Source organism: Pogoniulus pusillus, chromosome 10 (assembly GCF_015220805.1).
Source record: "Pogoniulus pusillus isolate bPogPus1 chromosome 10, bPogPus1.pri, whole genome shotgun sequence".
Lineage (NCBI taxonomy): Eukaryota > Metazoa > Chordata > Aves > Piciformes > Lybiidae > Pogoniulus > Pogoniulus pusillus.
Window position 1 is genome coordinate 35,418,821 of NC_087273.1, and position 17,533 is coordinate 35,436,353.

Consider the following 17,533-nt stretch of genomic DNA (forward strand, 5'->3'; position numbering starts at 1 on the left):
ACCCTCATACTGAAAACCTTCTTCCTAAGATCCAGTCTAACCCTGCTCTCCCTCAGCTTCAAACCATTCCCCCTTGTCCTGTTGCTAGACATCCTTAAGAAAACTCCCTTTCCAGTCTTCCTGTAGGATCCCTTCAGGTAATGGAAGGTATCTCTAAGTTAGTCACTTTGCTCCCTCCCTGGAGGTGTTCAAGGCCAGGTTGAATGAGGCCTTGAGCAACCTGTTCTAGTGGGAGGTGTCCATGCCTATGGTGGGGGGTTGGAACTGGATGAGCTTTGAGGTCACTTCCAACCTAAACCATTCTATGATTTTATAATATACATTCACTTAAGCAACCTGGTCTAGTAGGAGGTGTCCCTGCACATGGCGGGGGGGGGTTGGAACTTTGAGTTCTCTTCCAACCCTGACTGATTTTATGATTCTGTGACTCTAAACCAGTAGTGACAAGACTAGGGGTAATGGAACAAAGCTGGAGATGGAGAGATTCAGACTTGGAGGTGCAGAGGAAGTTCTTCACCATGAGAGTGGTGAGAGTCTGGAATGAGTTGCCCAGGGAGGTGGTTGAGGCCCTGTCCCTGGAGGTGTTTAAGGCCAGGCTGGATGAGGCTGTGGCCAGCCTGATAGGGTAGGGTGTTCCTGCCCATGGCAGGGAGGGTAGAACTAGATGATCCTTGTGGTCCCTTCCAACCCTGACTGATTCTATGATTGCATGATTCTAAACCATTCTATGATTCTATTATAAATATATATACACTTAATCAACCTGGTCTAATAAGAGGTGTTCCTGCCCATGGTGGGGGGGGTTGGAACTAGATGATCTTTAACATCCCTTCCAACCCAACCCAACCTACGATTCTCTAATAAGCAAACATTCACCATTTGGTTCTAACATCAACTGTGCAAGTCATACACAGAATGAAAGGGCCACACAGTATTAGTACCAAAACAAAGACCAGATCCACAAACCCCAAGCAACTCAGCATACTCCAACGTCTGCCAAAAAGTTAGTTCAAATAAAATCAGCAGCAATTTCTTTTCCCTTCCCAGCTTCCATTGTTATTCCCGCAGGTGCCCAAGCGCTAAAAACTCATTTGTTCAATGCACCACCTAATGGGCTCTGGGAGGAAACCTTTCAAATACACCAACCTGCTGAACCAAGTAAAATGGTAACAACAACTTTTCCAGTGGTGATTATCATGTTGCCAATGAACTCCCTCAGTCGGGACGCTAGGAAGGCGATTCGACGCAGCAGTTTTAGTTTCATGGTTTCCTCGAACTCTGCTTCACCACACTCTTCATCATCTAGATCTTCTTCGTATATCAAAGCATCATCCGGCTCTAACTTTTCCCTGACAGCCTAAAAGACAGAGAGAGAAAAGAATTTGAAATTCAAGGCAGATATGTATTATTTAATGACAAGGTTTTCTCATAATCTTTGACCATGTGCAAGCAACAAGAGAGTTAAGGAAGCTGAACTGAAGCTAGAGTTTTGCAGACCCACTTCAGCTCTGTCGCAAGAAAAAAGGATGTTAAGAGCTGTCTCTGAGGAAGAGTGCGGTCCTCCTACACGTGCATAAGAGCCAGCAGTGTGCTTGCAGCCCAGAGGGCCAACCAGATCCTGGGCTGCATCAGGATAAGTGTGGCCGGCAGGTCAAGGGAGGTGATTCTTCTCCTCTACTCCGCTCTGCTGAGACCCCACCTGGAGTACTGCATCCAGTTCTGGAGCCCCCATTACAAGAAGGGTGTGGAGATGCTGGAGCGTGTCCAGAGAAGGGCCACTGGGATGGTCAGAGGGCTGCAGCAGCTCTGCTAAGAGGACAGACTGAGAGTTGGGAGTGTTCAGTCTGGAGAAGAGGAGGCTCCCAGGTGACCTTCTTGTGGCCTTCCAGTATCCAAAAAAGGCCTACAAAAATGCTGGGGAGAGACCTGACCTAGATTGTATGGTCCTGCTCTGGCAGGGAGCTTGGACTTGATGATCTCTTTGGGTCCCTTCCAACCCTAACATCCTGTGATCTGTGATTGGTGACCAAAAGGAGTCTGGGAGAGAAAAAAATGCACTAAGGAGAAACTTTAGGAGAGAATGAGAAATGCTGAAACTGGCTGATGGTGAAGGAAAAGGAGAAAAAGAAAGCAAGAGAGTTGAGAAAGTTTGTGTGACCTGCACCAATTTAGCAGGGGAAATCAGACTGGTGGTTTAGAACTACACAATGGAAAAAGGAAAAGAAGGGAACGTGTGAAGGCCTCTCATACTTGAGGGGTTTGTTAGGATTTGGCAGTGGCCTTCACCATCAAGTCACCGTTGTATCTTGGAGACCAGAAGGCATACACAGCTATTGAGTGATGCAGACTAAATCATCAAGCCATGGTAAGAATCTGCAGGATTAGCAAGAGGCCCACCCAAAGATACACTTTATGGAAAAAAAAATGTCATTTGCAGGCATGTAGGGGAATATTTTATATATATAAAAAAGAAAGTAGTGGTTTTGAGCCAGGTTCTCACTTGGTGCAATGAGCATTGCTGCCTTGGCACTAATCTGAACGTCTATTAGCTAACATTAGTTCTAGCCAAGCAGCATCTGCGCGTGTGTGAGAGCAAGAAAGACAAATTCTTGCTGTTTTGCAACAGAAGAGTAAGTTCTAATATTTATTAGTGCCCTTTGGAAGCACAAAATTCAAGACCAGCTGATAAGACTGCAGCAGGAACAGCTGAACCCTCAGCTTGCTTAACCAAACTCATCAGCACCATTTTGTTAAGGAGATTCCCAAAGGAATGAAATCCCTCTGTGGCCTCCTTCATTTCACCTCTAAAGCTGGTGCCAGCTTTCTCCTCTTACTCTGGAGCATTAACAAGGTTGTGAACGCCCAGGAAAAGCCTGCTTATCCTCAGGAGTGCCTGTTACACAGAGAAAGAAGGATGTATTGAATACAGCAGGGCTGATCTAGGAAATCTAGCCTTCTCTGGGACAGAGCTGCCTATTTCCCTAGCTACACCCATTTTAAATGGACAATTAGCACTTCAGTTGCTTTGTTATTGTCACTATTCACTTTTACAGCTCTCAACACGTGAACGATGAGATCCTTATGCAAAATAAGGGAGAGGAGATGGCAGCCCAAACATGCAGTCATCACACTTTGAGCCCTGCAGCACAAAGAGGTGTTGTATCTGATCATCACTGCTGCTCCTGAGCTCCTACCTAAAAAGGTGCTACTGAAATACTCAGCAACAACCCTGACAATAGGCTGAATCCTACCATCTGCTCTTACTTCTGCTACAACTGCCACACAAAAGGCAGAAGTTATGATCATTTCTGCTCATGGTGTAATTACTAGATCAACCTGCTCCTCATCTAGTGTTTCTAGGTCCAATCCTGCTTCTCCTGGATGGGCTCTAGTGCTCTGTGACCTGAGCTTACTATGACCAGTGAAAAGTGAAACCTTCAACAGTCTTCGGTGGCTGTCCAGTACCTGATGGGGGTCTACAAGAAAGCTGGAGAGGAACCTTTCAATAAGGGCCTGTTGGGACAGAACAAGGGGTAATGGTTTTAAACTAGAGCAGGGTGGATTTAGATTAGATATTAGGATGAAGTTCTTTACTATGAGGGTGGTGAGACACTGGAACTGGTTGTCCAGGGAAGTTGTGGACACCTCATTGCTGGAAAAGTTGAAGACCAGTCTGAATGAGGCTGAGCAACCTGGTCTAGTAGGAGTGTTCTTGTCCACAGCAGGAGGGTTGGAACTGGGTGATCTTTAAGGTCCTTTTAAATTTGAGCCATTCTATGTTTCTACAACCAACCATAACCTGCAGCCCTGGAAGCTTTTCCCTAACAGATGCATGCTGGCTTGCAGCTTTTCAGCATGGCCTAAATTATCAATAGTATGGCTGTGCAAGGATTGCCTGGCTTCAGAGACCAGGGCTTTACACCAGTACGCTCTCTGGAAGAGGTGGGCTAGCTTCTGCATCCTTCTCTTCCCTATCTGCAAGAGCTTCTGAGCACTTAGCCTTAGTGTCTACCCTCAACAGTGGGCTTCACAACCTAGTAGCACATTCCTAAGCACCACATCCAAACAACTTTTAAACATATCCAGGGTTGGTGACTCCATCCCCTCCCTGGGAAGCTCATTCCAATGTCGGACCACTCTCTCCATGAAAAACTTTTTCCTAACATCCAGTCTAAACCTACCCAGTCTCAGCTTGAAGCCATTCCCCCTTGCTCTGTCTCCAATTACCTGTGAGGAAAGGGCAGCAGCAGCCTCTCCACAATGTCCATTCAGGTAGCCATAGACAGCAATGAGGTCTCCCCTCAGCCTCCTCTTTTTCAAACTAACCACCCCCAGCTCCCTTAGTTGTTCCTCATCAGATTTATTCTCCAGGCTCTTCCCCAGCTTTGTTGCCCTCCTCTGCACTCACTCCAGCACCAACACATCCCTCTTGCATTGAGATGCCCAAAACTGAACACAATACTCAAGATGTGGCCCAACCAGAGCAGAGTCCAAGGGGACAATCACCTCCCTATTCCTGGCTGGACACAGCATTTCTAATCCCAGCCAGGATGCCACTGGCTTTCTTTGCCACCTGGGCACACTGCTTGCTCATACTGAGTTGCTTGTCAGTTACAGCCCCCAGGTCCCTTTCTGCTGGCAGCTTTCCAGCCACCCTGCCCCGGGCCTGTAGTGCTGCTTGGGGTTGTCGTGGTCCAATCGCAGGACCTGGCATTTGGTCTTGCTGAAGCTCATGCCATTAACAAGACTATGACAGCTCAACAACTACAGGTTTGCTATGGTTTTGTGTACAAACATAAGTTTATATCCCATATCCAAGCTGAAGTCAAGTAGCTGAAAGGCCACATTCCAGTCCATGTCAAAAGGACAAACTTTTGTTTGGAACTCTCATATTCATCACTCAACATCTGCCTTATCTGAGCCTGCTTCCCAGTTTCTCCCATGGAGCACTTCAAACTGCTGAAGGCAGGCAGTGAACAGGTTTTAGATCCAACACGGTGATAATGTGCCTGTTGTTTTAACACTTGCTGATGATTAAACAGGCCACTCAAGGACCTGCTCCTCACAGCACACCATTACTCCAGCCAGACTCTATTGCAAAGCTCTTTTTACTGCGTGGATTAGTCTAAAACTACAACCCCATGCTACATAGGCTCCAGTTAGAAAAAAGAAATACTTTTACTTCCATAATAAATTACTTATTATGCAATTACAGGATCCCTGTGGATGCTGATTAAATCAAATAAACTTCTCCATTCAAGGAGTATAGAGCATTTGTGAAGCCATAAACATGTGTTTCCATGACCTTTGCTCTGCAGAGCAGGGCCCCAGGACTTTCTATAAACAAACTAAATGCAGTTTAGGTTTTTCAGCAATGGTGTGGAAGTCCCAGGAGGATTTGTTGTACAAGGTTTTCTTGAACTGCCAAACTGAGATAAAGAACAGGCAAAGAAACAGTACAGCCTCTGTGGCAGCTATGGCAGCTACTATCGTGGCCAGGGCCAGAATGTCCATTAGCTTCTTTGGGGGCTGCTTTGCTAACAACATCCAGCTTTCAAATGGTTCATCTGGTACAGCATAAACACTACTGCACAAAGATATCATCTTGTCCCAGAGATCTACTTACTAACAGCAAGTCTTAACTCCAACCTAAATCCCATTCTTGCATCAAAACACTCCTTGCTTCGTACCTACATTTAATGATATTGTGCCTGTAAACACAAATTTGGTTATTTATTGACTTGTTTTTAGGAAGAACCCTCAGGAAACTTCCAACATTCAAATAATGAGCAACAAAATGTAACCAACCAGAACTGTTACAACCTAGGATAGAGAAGTCTCAGAGTGGACACAACACCCATCCCCATGAATCCACTGCATTGGAATGGGCTGCCCAGGGAGGTGGTGGAGTTGCCGTCCCTGGAGCTGTTCAAGAAAACACTGGCTGAGGCATTTAGTGCCATGGTCTAGTTGACTGGATAGGGCTGTGTGCTAGGTTGGACTGCATGATCTTGGAGGTCTCTTCCAACCTGGTTCATTCTAAGATAAGATAGCTACAGCAGTAGGAGGAACTGATTACTTGCCTGCCTTTAGGATCACCACATAAATATGTTCATGTAGGAACACACGGAGTAAAAATAACTGAAATAACACAATAATCTTTAGACAGGCCCAGCTTTAAGTAAAAAAGCTGGAAAATAAATTTAACTACTACTTGTTTTATCATCAAAGGAACTGCAAGCCCTTAATGGGATACAAATGACTGTAGTTTTAACCTGCAGTCAATACTAGACCACGTTAAGGTAGTCATTTATTGAATTTCCAATTACACAGGAAAGCAAAGGACTCCACAGTTGTTCTGAAAGCACTGGCATGTGAGAAACTGGTATCTCCCCTTTTTCTGTCACAGAATAGACACAAAAAAGTTCCACATAAACAACCCTCATGTGTCCTTCAACTTAAGTACTACAGAGATGGAGCTGCCTGGCAAGAATGTCTTCTTTAAGGCCATCTTGCATGAGATATACGTAGTGCTCAAAGGAAGCTTAACTGGGTCTACAAAAAGCCAAAGGGAAACATAATGCTACACATGCACAGGGGAGGGGCAAGCCAGCAAAGAAAAAGAAAGCTCTGTAACTTCAGAGGGAGACCCTGAGAAACCCATCCCTGCAGGTGTCAGAAGATGCAGAGATGTGTTGATAAGCGACATGGTTTAGCATCAGACAAGGCAGAGTTAGGAAATGTTTGGAGTCAATTACCTTAAAGGTCTTTTCAACCAAAACAATTCTATTCTCTCTACATCTACCTGAAGGGAAGTTGGTGCAAGGAGGGGGCCAACCTCTTCATGATGAGAAGTGACAGGACTGGAGGGAGTGATCACAAGCTGCACCGGGGAGGCTCAGGATGGATCTTAGGAACTATTTCTTCACCGAAAGGGTCCTCAAACATTGGAATACTCTGCCCAGGACAGTCGTGGAGTCACCATCCCTGGGGGTGTTGAAGCATCTTAGGGACGTGGTTTAGTGTTGCCTGTTCAGTGATGGGTTGAGGGCTGGACTGGATGATCTTTGGGGTCCCTTTCAACCAGATATATTCTGTGAATTCAAGTGTGAGGTAATCGCCACGACCGTTTTGGTAGGTGCAACATTAATGAGATAGAATCATAGAATCAACCAGGTTGGAAGAGACCAGCTTGGCTAGGAGCTTCTTGTGGCAGACAGTGTCAAAGGCTTTGCTGAAGTCCAGGTAGACTACATCCACAGCCTTCCCCACATTCACCAGGCAGGTAACCTGATCATAAAAGGAGACCAGGTTGGTGAGACAGATAGAGGCAACTGGGAAGCTAAGTAGTAATCAAAACCTTCTCTATTACTCATGTGAATCAAAGTCAAAGAAAAAAATCTGAAATTAACTTTAGGTCCTATAGCTCTTAGTGAAAAAAACTACCACTGGTAGCTCAAGTAGCTAAATCCTGGTTAAAGGCCTGCACAGCATTGGACAAGTTCATGGGGGATGTACCCTCACATTCAGTGTGTCTGCAACGTTTGATAGCAATGCTTGATACACACTTCCACAGTGAAGTCTCCTGTGGGAAAGAGGATCCAGCCATTTACTGGAAGCACAGAGGGCCAGAGGCATTTAGTGATTCAGAGGAACTGAAAGATAAAAAATTGATAAAGACAAGCACAGCTCTGAAGTAGGATGACAGGAAGGCGACTCATTAAATCCTGTGTACAACAGACATTGTACTGAGAGGGCTGAAGATTATTTCACCTCCTGAGGTACCTGCACCACCTGAGCAAACACCAAGTGATTGCAGCACAAGACTCACTTGGCAGAGGTGGAAGTAAGAGTTTCACATCTTGACTTCAAAAAGCTGTCAGGCATGTAAGCCAAATGCAAAGGAGTGGAGAACTCACAGGCAGAGTTCAGTGGTTTGGCCTGAGATTATTCAACCTGGGTTGGATTTTTTTTTGGTAGTGAAAAGGAAATAGGAAGAGTTGGGTTATGACTACAAGGCATAATTCAACACAAACTCTACATGATCTAGTGCAGGTATGCAAAGCAGCACAGGCACCCACATGGTGTAATTCTTGGACCAAAAAATATACACATTATACCGTTATCCATCTTGCTAAAAAGGATGGTAAATACCCCAGGCATGTGGCTGTGGTTCTTGGCAGCATTTGCCAAGTGGCTTTAATAGTTCTCCAGTCCCACCCTGAAGAGCCACAGATTACTGGGATGGCAGAATGGGACATTTAATCCACAAGAGGATCCAAATTTACTTGGCTTCCTTCGTCTTACAGAACAGCCTTTAAAGAAATAGGGTTTTTTTCTCCCCAAATATCAGAGAAACAGAATGAGATAGATATCAGAGACAGAAAGAAAGGAAATAGCCTCAAATTGTGCCAGGGGAGGTTTAGGCTGGATATTAGGGAAAATCTCTTTCCTGAGTACTGTGTCCAGTTTTGGGCTCCTCAATTCAAGAGAGATGTTGCAATATTGGAACGTGTCCAGAGTAGGGTGACAAAATTGGTGAGAGGCCTGGAGCACAGCCCTGTGAGGAGTGGTTGAGGGAGCTGGGGGTGTGCAGCCTGGAGAAGAGGAGGCTCTGGGGTGACCTCATTGCTGTCTACAACTACCTGAAGGGAGGCTGTAGCCAGGTGGGGTTGGTCTCTTCTGCCAGGCAACCAGCAACAGAACAAGGGGACACAGTCTCAAGTTGTGCCAGGGGAGGTCTAGGCTGGATGTTAGGAGGAAGTTGTTGCCAGAGAGAGTGATTGGCATTGGAATGGGCTGCCCAGGGAGGTGGTGGAGTCGCAGTCCCTGGAGGTGTTCAGAAAAAGCCTGGCTGAGGCACTTAGTGCCATGGCCTAGTTGACTGGATAGGGCTGGGTGCTAGGTTGGCCTGGATGATCTTGGAGATCTCTTCCTGGCTGATTCTCTGAAAGAGTGGTCAGGCACTGGAACAGGCTGCCCAGGGAAGCAGTGGAGACACTGCCACTAGAGATGTTCAAAAAACATACAGACAGGGCAGTCTGGAGCATGGTGGTGTAAGGCTGGCAGTTGGACTCCATGATCCTAAAGGTCTTTTTCAACAAAAACCATTCTATGATTCTATGAAATAAATGCTAGAGAAGAACACAGCACATGGAAGCAAAAGAGCTGAACTAGAAAGTTTATAATGCAGTTATGAATACACACACAAAAGAAATTAGATGTTTTCTAACCACTAGAAAAACAGATTTATGGAACAGGGTCCTGTCAGTAGAAATAGGATGAAGAAAAATTGCCCTGTTTCTAAAATGGTGCTTCCTACCTTCCAGAGGGAATTACATGACATAGCTGCCTGCAATAGCAGCAGAGTGAATTCCATGACCCAAGAGATTCCTTCTTGTGCTGTGTTATGCATCACTCAAACTGTCCCCAGGCAATAGCATTCCAGGATTTTCATCTCCCACTTAACATGCCTGTATCTCCAAATTTTGAACTGAGGACTGCTAGAAGAGCAAAGCAGTAACCTCAGTGAAGACCTGCCACATGAAGAATTTCTTCATGTCACATTTTAGGCCAAAGCAGGCCAGGAGTAGGCTGAAGTTTCATCTGCTGCAGTCTGTGAGGTTCTGTAGCTGAGGCACTGCTGCAGTCTAATTAGGTATCTGTGTTAGGACTTATCCACAGACTTGTGCATCAAACCAAGAAGCTAATGCAACTTGTAAACTTTTGACCCTTGTTAAAACGAGATGCACGAGAATTGTTACTCAGGGAGGCAGCTGGGGAAGGTCTGGCAAACTTCACCACTACAAACATCATGAGCAAAGCGATAAGGGAGCCTCAGCAACTCTTTTTAAACCACAGAAATAAGGTATTAAATCCTACTCCCACCAGGTTCAAAGCAGACTAAGACCTACTGGGTTTGGAACAGTTCTCCAGAGGGTGACACAAAAGAACTATTTATAATCAATCAGAAAAGGTAAGGCAAGGCTGTGCTGAACAGAGAGAACAACAAGAGGAAAGAAGGAATAAAAGAGATGTCATCAGAAAGCTAAAAGAAGGCAAAAAGTTTCAACCCTCTCTAAGAAATTCTTTACCTCTCTATTTTTTGGTAATCATTCCCACAATATCCACACCTTTGCTATCACTGAAGGGAAGACTGAAGAAGTTGTATAGGGGAACAAGATGTTCAGAGAAATCAAGGCCAAAAGTTCCTATGTCAGTGAGATGTTGAGTGTTTGAAAGAAACATAGAATCATAGAATGGCAGGGACTGGAGGGGACCTTGAAAGATCATCTGATCTAGCCCTGCTGCCAGAGCAGGATCACCTAGAGATCACACAGAAGCACATCCAGACGACTCTTGAATATCTACGGAGAGGGAGACTCCACAACCTCCCTGGGCAGCTGGTAAAGCAAAATTAAATATAATTAAAGAAAAACAAATAAGAAAAACAAACAAAAGGAAAGGGGAGGAAAGGGGAGGAAAGGGGAGGAAAGGGGAGGAAAGGGGAGGAAAGGGGAGGAAAGGGGAGGAAAGGGGAGGAAAGGGGAGGAAAGGGGAGGAAAGGGGAGGAAAGGGGAGGAAAGGGGAGGAAAGGGGAGGAAAGGGGAGGAAAGGGGAGGAAAGGGGAGGAAAGGGGAGGAAAGGGGAGGAAAGGGGAGGAAAGGGGAGGAAAGGGGAGGAAAGGGGAGGAAAGGGGAGGAAAGGGGAGGAAAGGGGAGGAAAGGGGAGGAAAGGGGAGGAAAGGGGAGGAAAGGGGAGGAAAGGGGAGGAAAGGGGAGGAAAGGGGAGGAAAGGGGAGGAAAGGGGAGGAAAGGGGAGGAAAGGGGAGGAAAGGGGAGGAAAGGGGAGGAAAGGGGAGGAAAGGGGAGGAAAGGGGAGGAAAGGGGAGGAAAGGGGAGGAAAGGGGAGGAAAGGGGAGGAAAGGGGAGGAAAGGGGAGGAAAGGGGAGGAAAGGGGAGGAAAGGGGAGGAAAGGGGAGGAAAGGGGAGGAAAGGGGAGGAAAGGGGAGGAAAGGGGAGGAAAGGGGAGGAAAGGGGAGGAAAGGGGAGGAAAGGGGAGGAAAGGGGAGGAAAGAAGGAAGGAATAGAGGAAGCAAGCAAGCATCTCAGGAAAAACCTCCCAGGCTTTAAGAGAAACAGGATGGGTACCTAGATAAGGTCATGAGCACTGCTGTAAACAGCTCAGTGGAGATTTCTGCATCTGAAGGCAAGACAAATGGCAAGGTGCTAGCAACATGGACTGGAGTATCAGATTTTTCTTGGAGCTGTGCTCTGAGCTGACCTAATTATCCTTGTGTTACACAGGGCATCCATCCAGGGAGGTGATACGCTAGAAGAATTGTCTCCTACAGTTTCAAGACTAGGGTGCTAAACTGTAAATCCATTTTTACAAGAGAATTCCAGGGTACTTCCCAAAGTGGGGCTGAAAAAAAGATAAGAGATGTATTTATCTATTTCATTGGTGTGTTATTTTCCTATCCAATCTGAGGTTGAGAGGGCTCTTTCTCTTGCTTGCCTGTTTCTCTCCCTCTGGTCTTGTCTGTGCTGAAACATTGCAGTAGTGAGTTAAGATGACATGGCCTTGCAGGCTGCACTGGCTGGTGGGGAGGTGGTAGGACCTGTGTCCTAGGGGGGGCTCTGGGCTTTTTTCTGGGGAGCTAACTGGATTTTTGTCTAGTTCTAAATGTTTTTATATATATATATTATCTTTTATATTTAGCCTAGTTTGTAAATATGAATTTCATTTTCCATCCAAAATTCTCAGTAGCGTGGTTGTGCTGGTTTAAGGCTCATTGGAACAGTCTAATCAGAGAAATGGGATCATTAGTTGTAAAACAATAATAATGATAAAATCTTGTATCATTTATTATCCCTTTCCTAAAAGGGATAATAAAAAGTCCAGATAGAAACAATTCTTTCTTCTTTGCTCTGGGGTGTTTCTCTCTCTAATCTCTTCCACCAACTTTGGCTGACCAGGTAACACATAAGCCTTGCTTGCTGTTTTCTGTCTAGGGAGAGAGAGGAGGAGGTGAGGGTCCCTTATGGACTTTCTTTGCCTAGAGGGGAAGTTTGGGTTTCTTTATTATATCTAAATTGTATACAGTTGCAAATGTATTGGACATATACGCCTGTAAATTCAGCTTTGCTGTAAAATAGAGCTTGATCTCACTTCCAAGTCATCTGATTTGGTCTGGTACATTTCAATTGTGGGGCAATGGGGGAGTTCCCAACCCACTACAGTGGCAACTGACCTTTGGGTGGGGGGTAAATCATAGAGTCACAGAATCACAGACTGGTTTAGGTTGGAAGGGACCTCAAAGATCATCCAGTTCTAACCTCCTGCCATAGGCAAGGACACCTCCCACTAGAACAGGTCACTCAAGGCCTCATCCAACCTGGTCTTGAACACCTCCAGGGAGGGAGCAGCCACAACCTCCCTGGGCAACCTGTGCCAGTATTTCACCACCCTCACTGCAAAGAACTTCTTCCTAATATCCAGTTTAAATCCCCCATTCCTCCTTGTCCTGTCATTACAAGAACAGGTAAATATCCCTCCCCAGCCCTCCTGTAGGCCCCCTTCAGATATTGGGTGTAAAACCACCACATTGCCCAACCCAACAATCTGTGAGTCTAATAATGAATGTCCTAACACTGCCAATTAAATCAATGATGAGACTGAAATGCTGTCACTGCTGTTATCTGTAACTCAAGAGAATTTGGCAGAAACAACAGTAAAAAAGCAAGGGATGGGACAAAAGGAATTGAAAAAAAAAGGATCAGGGTTTGCCTGTCTTTATAAGATAATAAATCACAGAACCATAGAACTTTAGAGGTTGGAAGAGACCTCCAGAGATCATTGAGTCCAACCTCCCTGGCAAAGCAGGATCCCCTAGGGTAATTCACACAGGAACGAATTTGGGCAAATTCTGAAAGTCTCCAGAGGAGAGTCCACAACTTCTCTGGGCAGCCTGTTCCAGGGCTCTGTCACCCTCACTGTAAAGAAGTTTCTCCTCATGTTGAGGTGAAAATTTTCTATGTTCCAAGGAGCTATTGCTCCTTGTCTTTTTGCTGCTGAGCACTGAAAAAAGAGTGCCCCCATCCACTTGACACCTACCCCTCAGATATTTGTATACATTGATCAGATCTCCTCTCAAGTCTTCTCTTCTCCAGACTAAACAGCCCCAGGGCTCTCCATCTCTCATACATCTGATTTCTCTTATACCATCTCACTCTGCTTTGTAACATGTTGTACAAGGGACCTTCCACAAAATTAAACAGTGTTACATTCAGAACAAAATCAGAGAGCACTTATTAAATTGTGGAAGTCCTTGCTTTGTGATGCCACTGAAGCCAAGAAATTAACAAGGTTTTAAAAGGGTCTGGATAATTACATGTTTAACAAGATCATCCAGAGTAGCTCTAATTAAAAAAAGCAACATTCTTTTGGAAGGGGTTTGAAACCACATGTTTTAGAATGAAAGCCAGTCTCCTAGCAGGAGAGAGCAGAATCAACTGTTTTGTTGGAGATGGGGCAAAGGTACTCCCTTACTTGCTTGGTGTCCTTATTCAGTAAGCACAAGCTGCTTGCAAGATGAAGATGCTGCTCTAAATGGGCAGCTTCTATATGGGCAAGTCCTTGGGCAAGGCATGGGACATGTGTACCTATTCTGTACAGTTACACTTGGAGATCTGGAACAAATGAGAAAGGCATAGGACAAATAGCCCTGTCATTGTTTAGAAAGACAGAGTCAGGAAAAGGAGCTTTTCTGCTGCTTCTCGTGGCCAAGAGACGCAGAAGCTGAGAGACAGATGAAGCAATAGTGGTGAGGACAGAAACCAAGTTCATGGCCAAAGTGAGCATCATGCTGGTCCTCCCGACTCTGCTTCAGTATCTTCACTCCAAGCCAAGCTGTTCTCACATTCTACCCAAACTGGACTTTTTTAATTTCCTCTTTCTATTTTTTAGTTCTTCCTTTTGAGATCCCAAGCAAATCTCTGCCTTCCACAGAGGACAGGAGGGGTGGAGGCCCTGGGATCAAGCTTGCCCCAGGTTACGAGACAAAGTACACACCTAGTGGTCCTATTTGCTTTCTAGAAGAGCATGGATGAGAAACAAGCTCAAAAGGGCAAGTCCATGGGAGGAAGTTAGACTGAAGACTACAACTGCATATTTCAATTTAAATAACACCTCTTGTAAGGTTTAAATTGATTGATTTCCCTCCTCGCTTAAGATATAATGCAACTCCTCCTCCATCTCAAGAAAAATCTCTTTCCTTTCTATTACCTATCACACTGCATCTGCACTCTGGCACATGCAGCACCATCTGCACCAAATCAAAAGTGTCATAGCTTCGGCTGCAGCTGGGAGTTAACTGTTCTTTCTTATTTTCTTCCACCTTTTACACCTTGTGACCGGCATTGTGCTTCTCAGCATTCGCAATCTGGGCTGGTCTCCAGCTAAATTCACCTGCTTTAAATTTTCTGAGCCCTAATAAAAAAGGCCTGCAGACACGTTTGCTCCAAGTGTGCAACCATTTAGGGGTGGTAATGAGTTGGACTGCAGCCTGGTGTCTGGCAAACCTTCTTACTTCATGACTCACTGTTAATTAAAACCACACTCTTTGCTTATTCCTGGGATAGCGTTACTCACAAATAATTGAGAGTCTCTCGCTGCCTTACAGCCTCCTCCCCCCCAAGCTCTGCTCTGCAGAAGGCATTTTTCTGATGCAGATCTGCTTCCCTTAAAGCTGGAGGCAGTGTAATGAAGAAGGACATCCATTTTTCAATGAATCCTTCTTATCCTTAATTTGGATTCTGGTACTTCTTCCTTGACTTGCATCCCAATCCACAAGCAGTCTGTCCCACTGTACTCTACAGCTGCTTTCTGGAGGCTGCTGCTGCGACGTAGCACACAGCATACAAGTGAGCAGCACGAACTGCTCCTCAACCCCAGGCAATTTTTTAGCTTGCCCACATAACAGTTGAAATGGGATGGATTCACAGAGAGCTTTGAGAAAATTGCCTTTAGAAGTATTAAAAACAATTACTTAAGAGGGTTTTTTTCCACATATAAATTTTGGAAGGAGTATATTAGCTTCCATATTTTAATTGAATTCTTTAATTGTTTCCCCCATGCACAAAGCAGATGTCTGAGAATCATTCCAAGTAAAATCATTTGATGCAAAAAGGTAAAGCTGCAAGACAAACTCTCTGCGGTTGCCTGGAAGCCGTAGTGTTGATTTCTTGATTTCTAAAGCTGTCTGTGGCTAGACAACATGAAAAATGAATCACAGAATCACTATGGTTGGGCAAGTCCTTTCTCATGGCTCTATTGAGCCTGTCTGAATCAGTTGATGCACCCCTAACAGAACTTCGAACCACCAATCTGTGATGACTGGTGGCAGGGATGCTCAGCTAGAAGCTCTTCAGCTCTGGAATTGGCTGCAGAGCTGACAAACCCAGAACTATTTCCATTGGAGGTGCAGTACCAAATGCAAGACTTCCCCTGAGGGGTTTGTTCTCAGGGTAGTTACTGATGCAGCTCATTTTGTGTTTTCTAATTCAGTGGAGCTGCAGGGTCAGCTGAGATGGAGGTGAGTAGATTCAGACTGGATATAAGGAGGAAGTTGTTCACCGTGACAGTGGTGAGAGACTGGCTTGCCCAGGCTGGTGGTTGAGGCCCCATCCCTGGAGGTGTTTAAGGCCAGGCTGGATGGGGCTCTGGCAAGCCTGTTCTAGGGTAGGGTGTCCCTGCCTGTGACAGGGGGGTTGGAACTAGATGATCCTTGTGGTCTTTTCCAGCCCTGACTGATTCCATGATCCTATGAAATCAGCACCAACATCCAGCCACAGGCATCAGTCAGCTAAAAGAGAATTCAAAGAACTGATCACTTCCTTAGTTTTGCCTTTTCCCTACATATTCTACCAGGGAAGAACTGAAAATTATCATGTGAAACCCACAGTTTGGACTTGGTTATTGTGCCAATATTCTCCCAGATTCAGACACTCAGCTGCATGCTCTGCATATGCATTAGCTTCCTTCCAGTCACTCCTGCCAAATACATATTCCTAGCAGATTCAGCTGCTTCTGCAGCCTCCTCCTAACTAGCAACAGAAATGATTCCAGGATGTTACGTGCAGACACCTAGAAAGAGAAAGCTAAGGCTGGAAAAAAGTCTTTAGTAAGTATTTAGTTTTCCACTCTCCCTTTCACTCCACCATTAAAAACCAAGCAGGTTATTCTGATGCAAACTTATCATTTTAGCTGGGAAGAATGAGAATTCTTTATAGCCCTGGGGATCACCTCACACAACAGTTAACTATTAGCCCTTTAATGAAAAAAAATGCTTCTGATAAGAGTTTTGGGTGTCACTAAATCTAAACACAGCTGCTGCATCCACTAAATATTCTATCACACATCCAGTTCACAGACCATAAATAATATTTGCTGCTTTTTGATGTGAAGAGGTAAAATATATTCATGCAGATTTCTGTTTGCCCAGTATCAATATTTCTTTGCAGCCAAAGTTTTTTTTCCCTTCTCCCTGCTACTCTTTGTGGAACATTCTGGACCATTTAGCTGCTCTGGTGGATTGCTTTGAGGTAGCCAGTCTAAGAAGAACTTAAAGCTATACTCTGTGCTATGCAATCGGTGTTTTAGCTCAGGTTTTGCTTTGTATTCCAGGCAAATGATTGTTGAATCCTGCCTGGAAGCCAGCACCCAGCCTCTCCAGCAGACCAAGCTCCCTTTGACCCACACTTCAGGCTCAACTGAAGAAAACCAAAAGTGAATATCTTAACTCTGTCCTCTCAATTCAGGGAAGCCTAAACATGGCCTTTTGGTTTTCTTATGAGCCTCTGCCATCAGCTTACTCCTGGGTAATGCACATGTATGTTTTCTTTTCCAGGAGATCAAGATCTTCAAAGAAGTCCATTACAGCCCACTCTGCTAAAATGCAGCTCTTAAGAGAGATGGGCTGAACACAAAACATGCTAACAGTGTGGAGGATTAAGGGATTGAGAGCAGCCCTGTGAAGTAGCATTTGGGAGCATTGCTGGGTGAAAAGCTGGATGTGAGCCAGCAATGTACACTTGCAGCCCAGAAGTCAACCATGTCCTGGGCTGCATCCAAAGCACCATGAGCAGCAAGTGGAGGGAGGGTATTCTGCCCTTATGCTCTGCTGAGGCCCCACCTGCAGTGCTGGGTCCAGCTCTGGACTCCTCAGCACAGGAGAGACAGAGACCTGTCGGAACAAGGCCAAAGAAGGACCACAAAAATGATTAGGGGGCTGGAAATCCTCTGGTGTGAGACAGGCCGAGGGAGTTGGAGCTCTTCAGCCTGGAGAACTGAAGGTTCTTGTGGTCTTTTAGTAGTTAAGGAGACAGAAGAAAGCTGGGGACAGACTTTTTAGCAGAGACAGTTGTGGCTGGACAAGGGGTGATAGTTTTAAACTGCAAGACAGGAGATTTAGACTAGAGAGAAGGAAGACATTGTTCACCATAAGGGTGGTGAGACACTGGCCCAGGTTGCT

The 17,533-nt window shown here is 45.3% G+C and overlaps 1 protein-coding gene across 1 annotated transcript in view; it reads right to left on the minus strand.

Annotated features, from left to right (window-relative positions):
- PIEZO2 (piezo type mechanosensitive ion channel component 2) overlaps positions 1-17,533 on the minus strand; it is a 375,190-nt gene that overhangs the window by 161,558 nt on the left and 196,099 nt on the right. Inside the window, exon 6 of the mRNA XM_064150231.1 lies at positions 1,147-1,357. Coding sequence (XP_064006301.1) covers positions 1,147-1,357 — 211 coding nt within the window. The remainder of the gene's footprint in view (positions 1-1,146; positions 1,358-17,533) is intronic.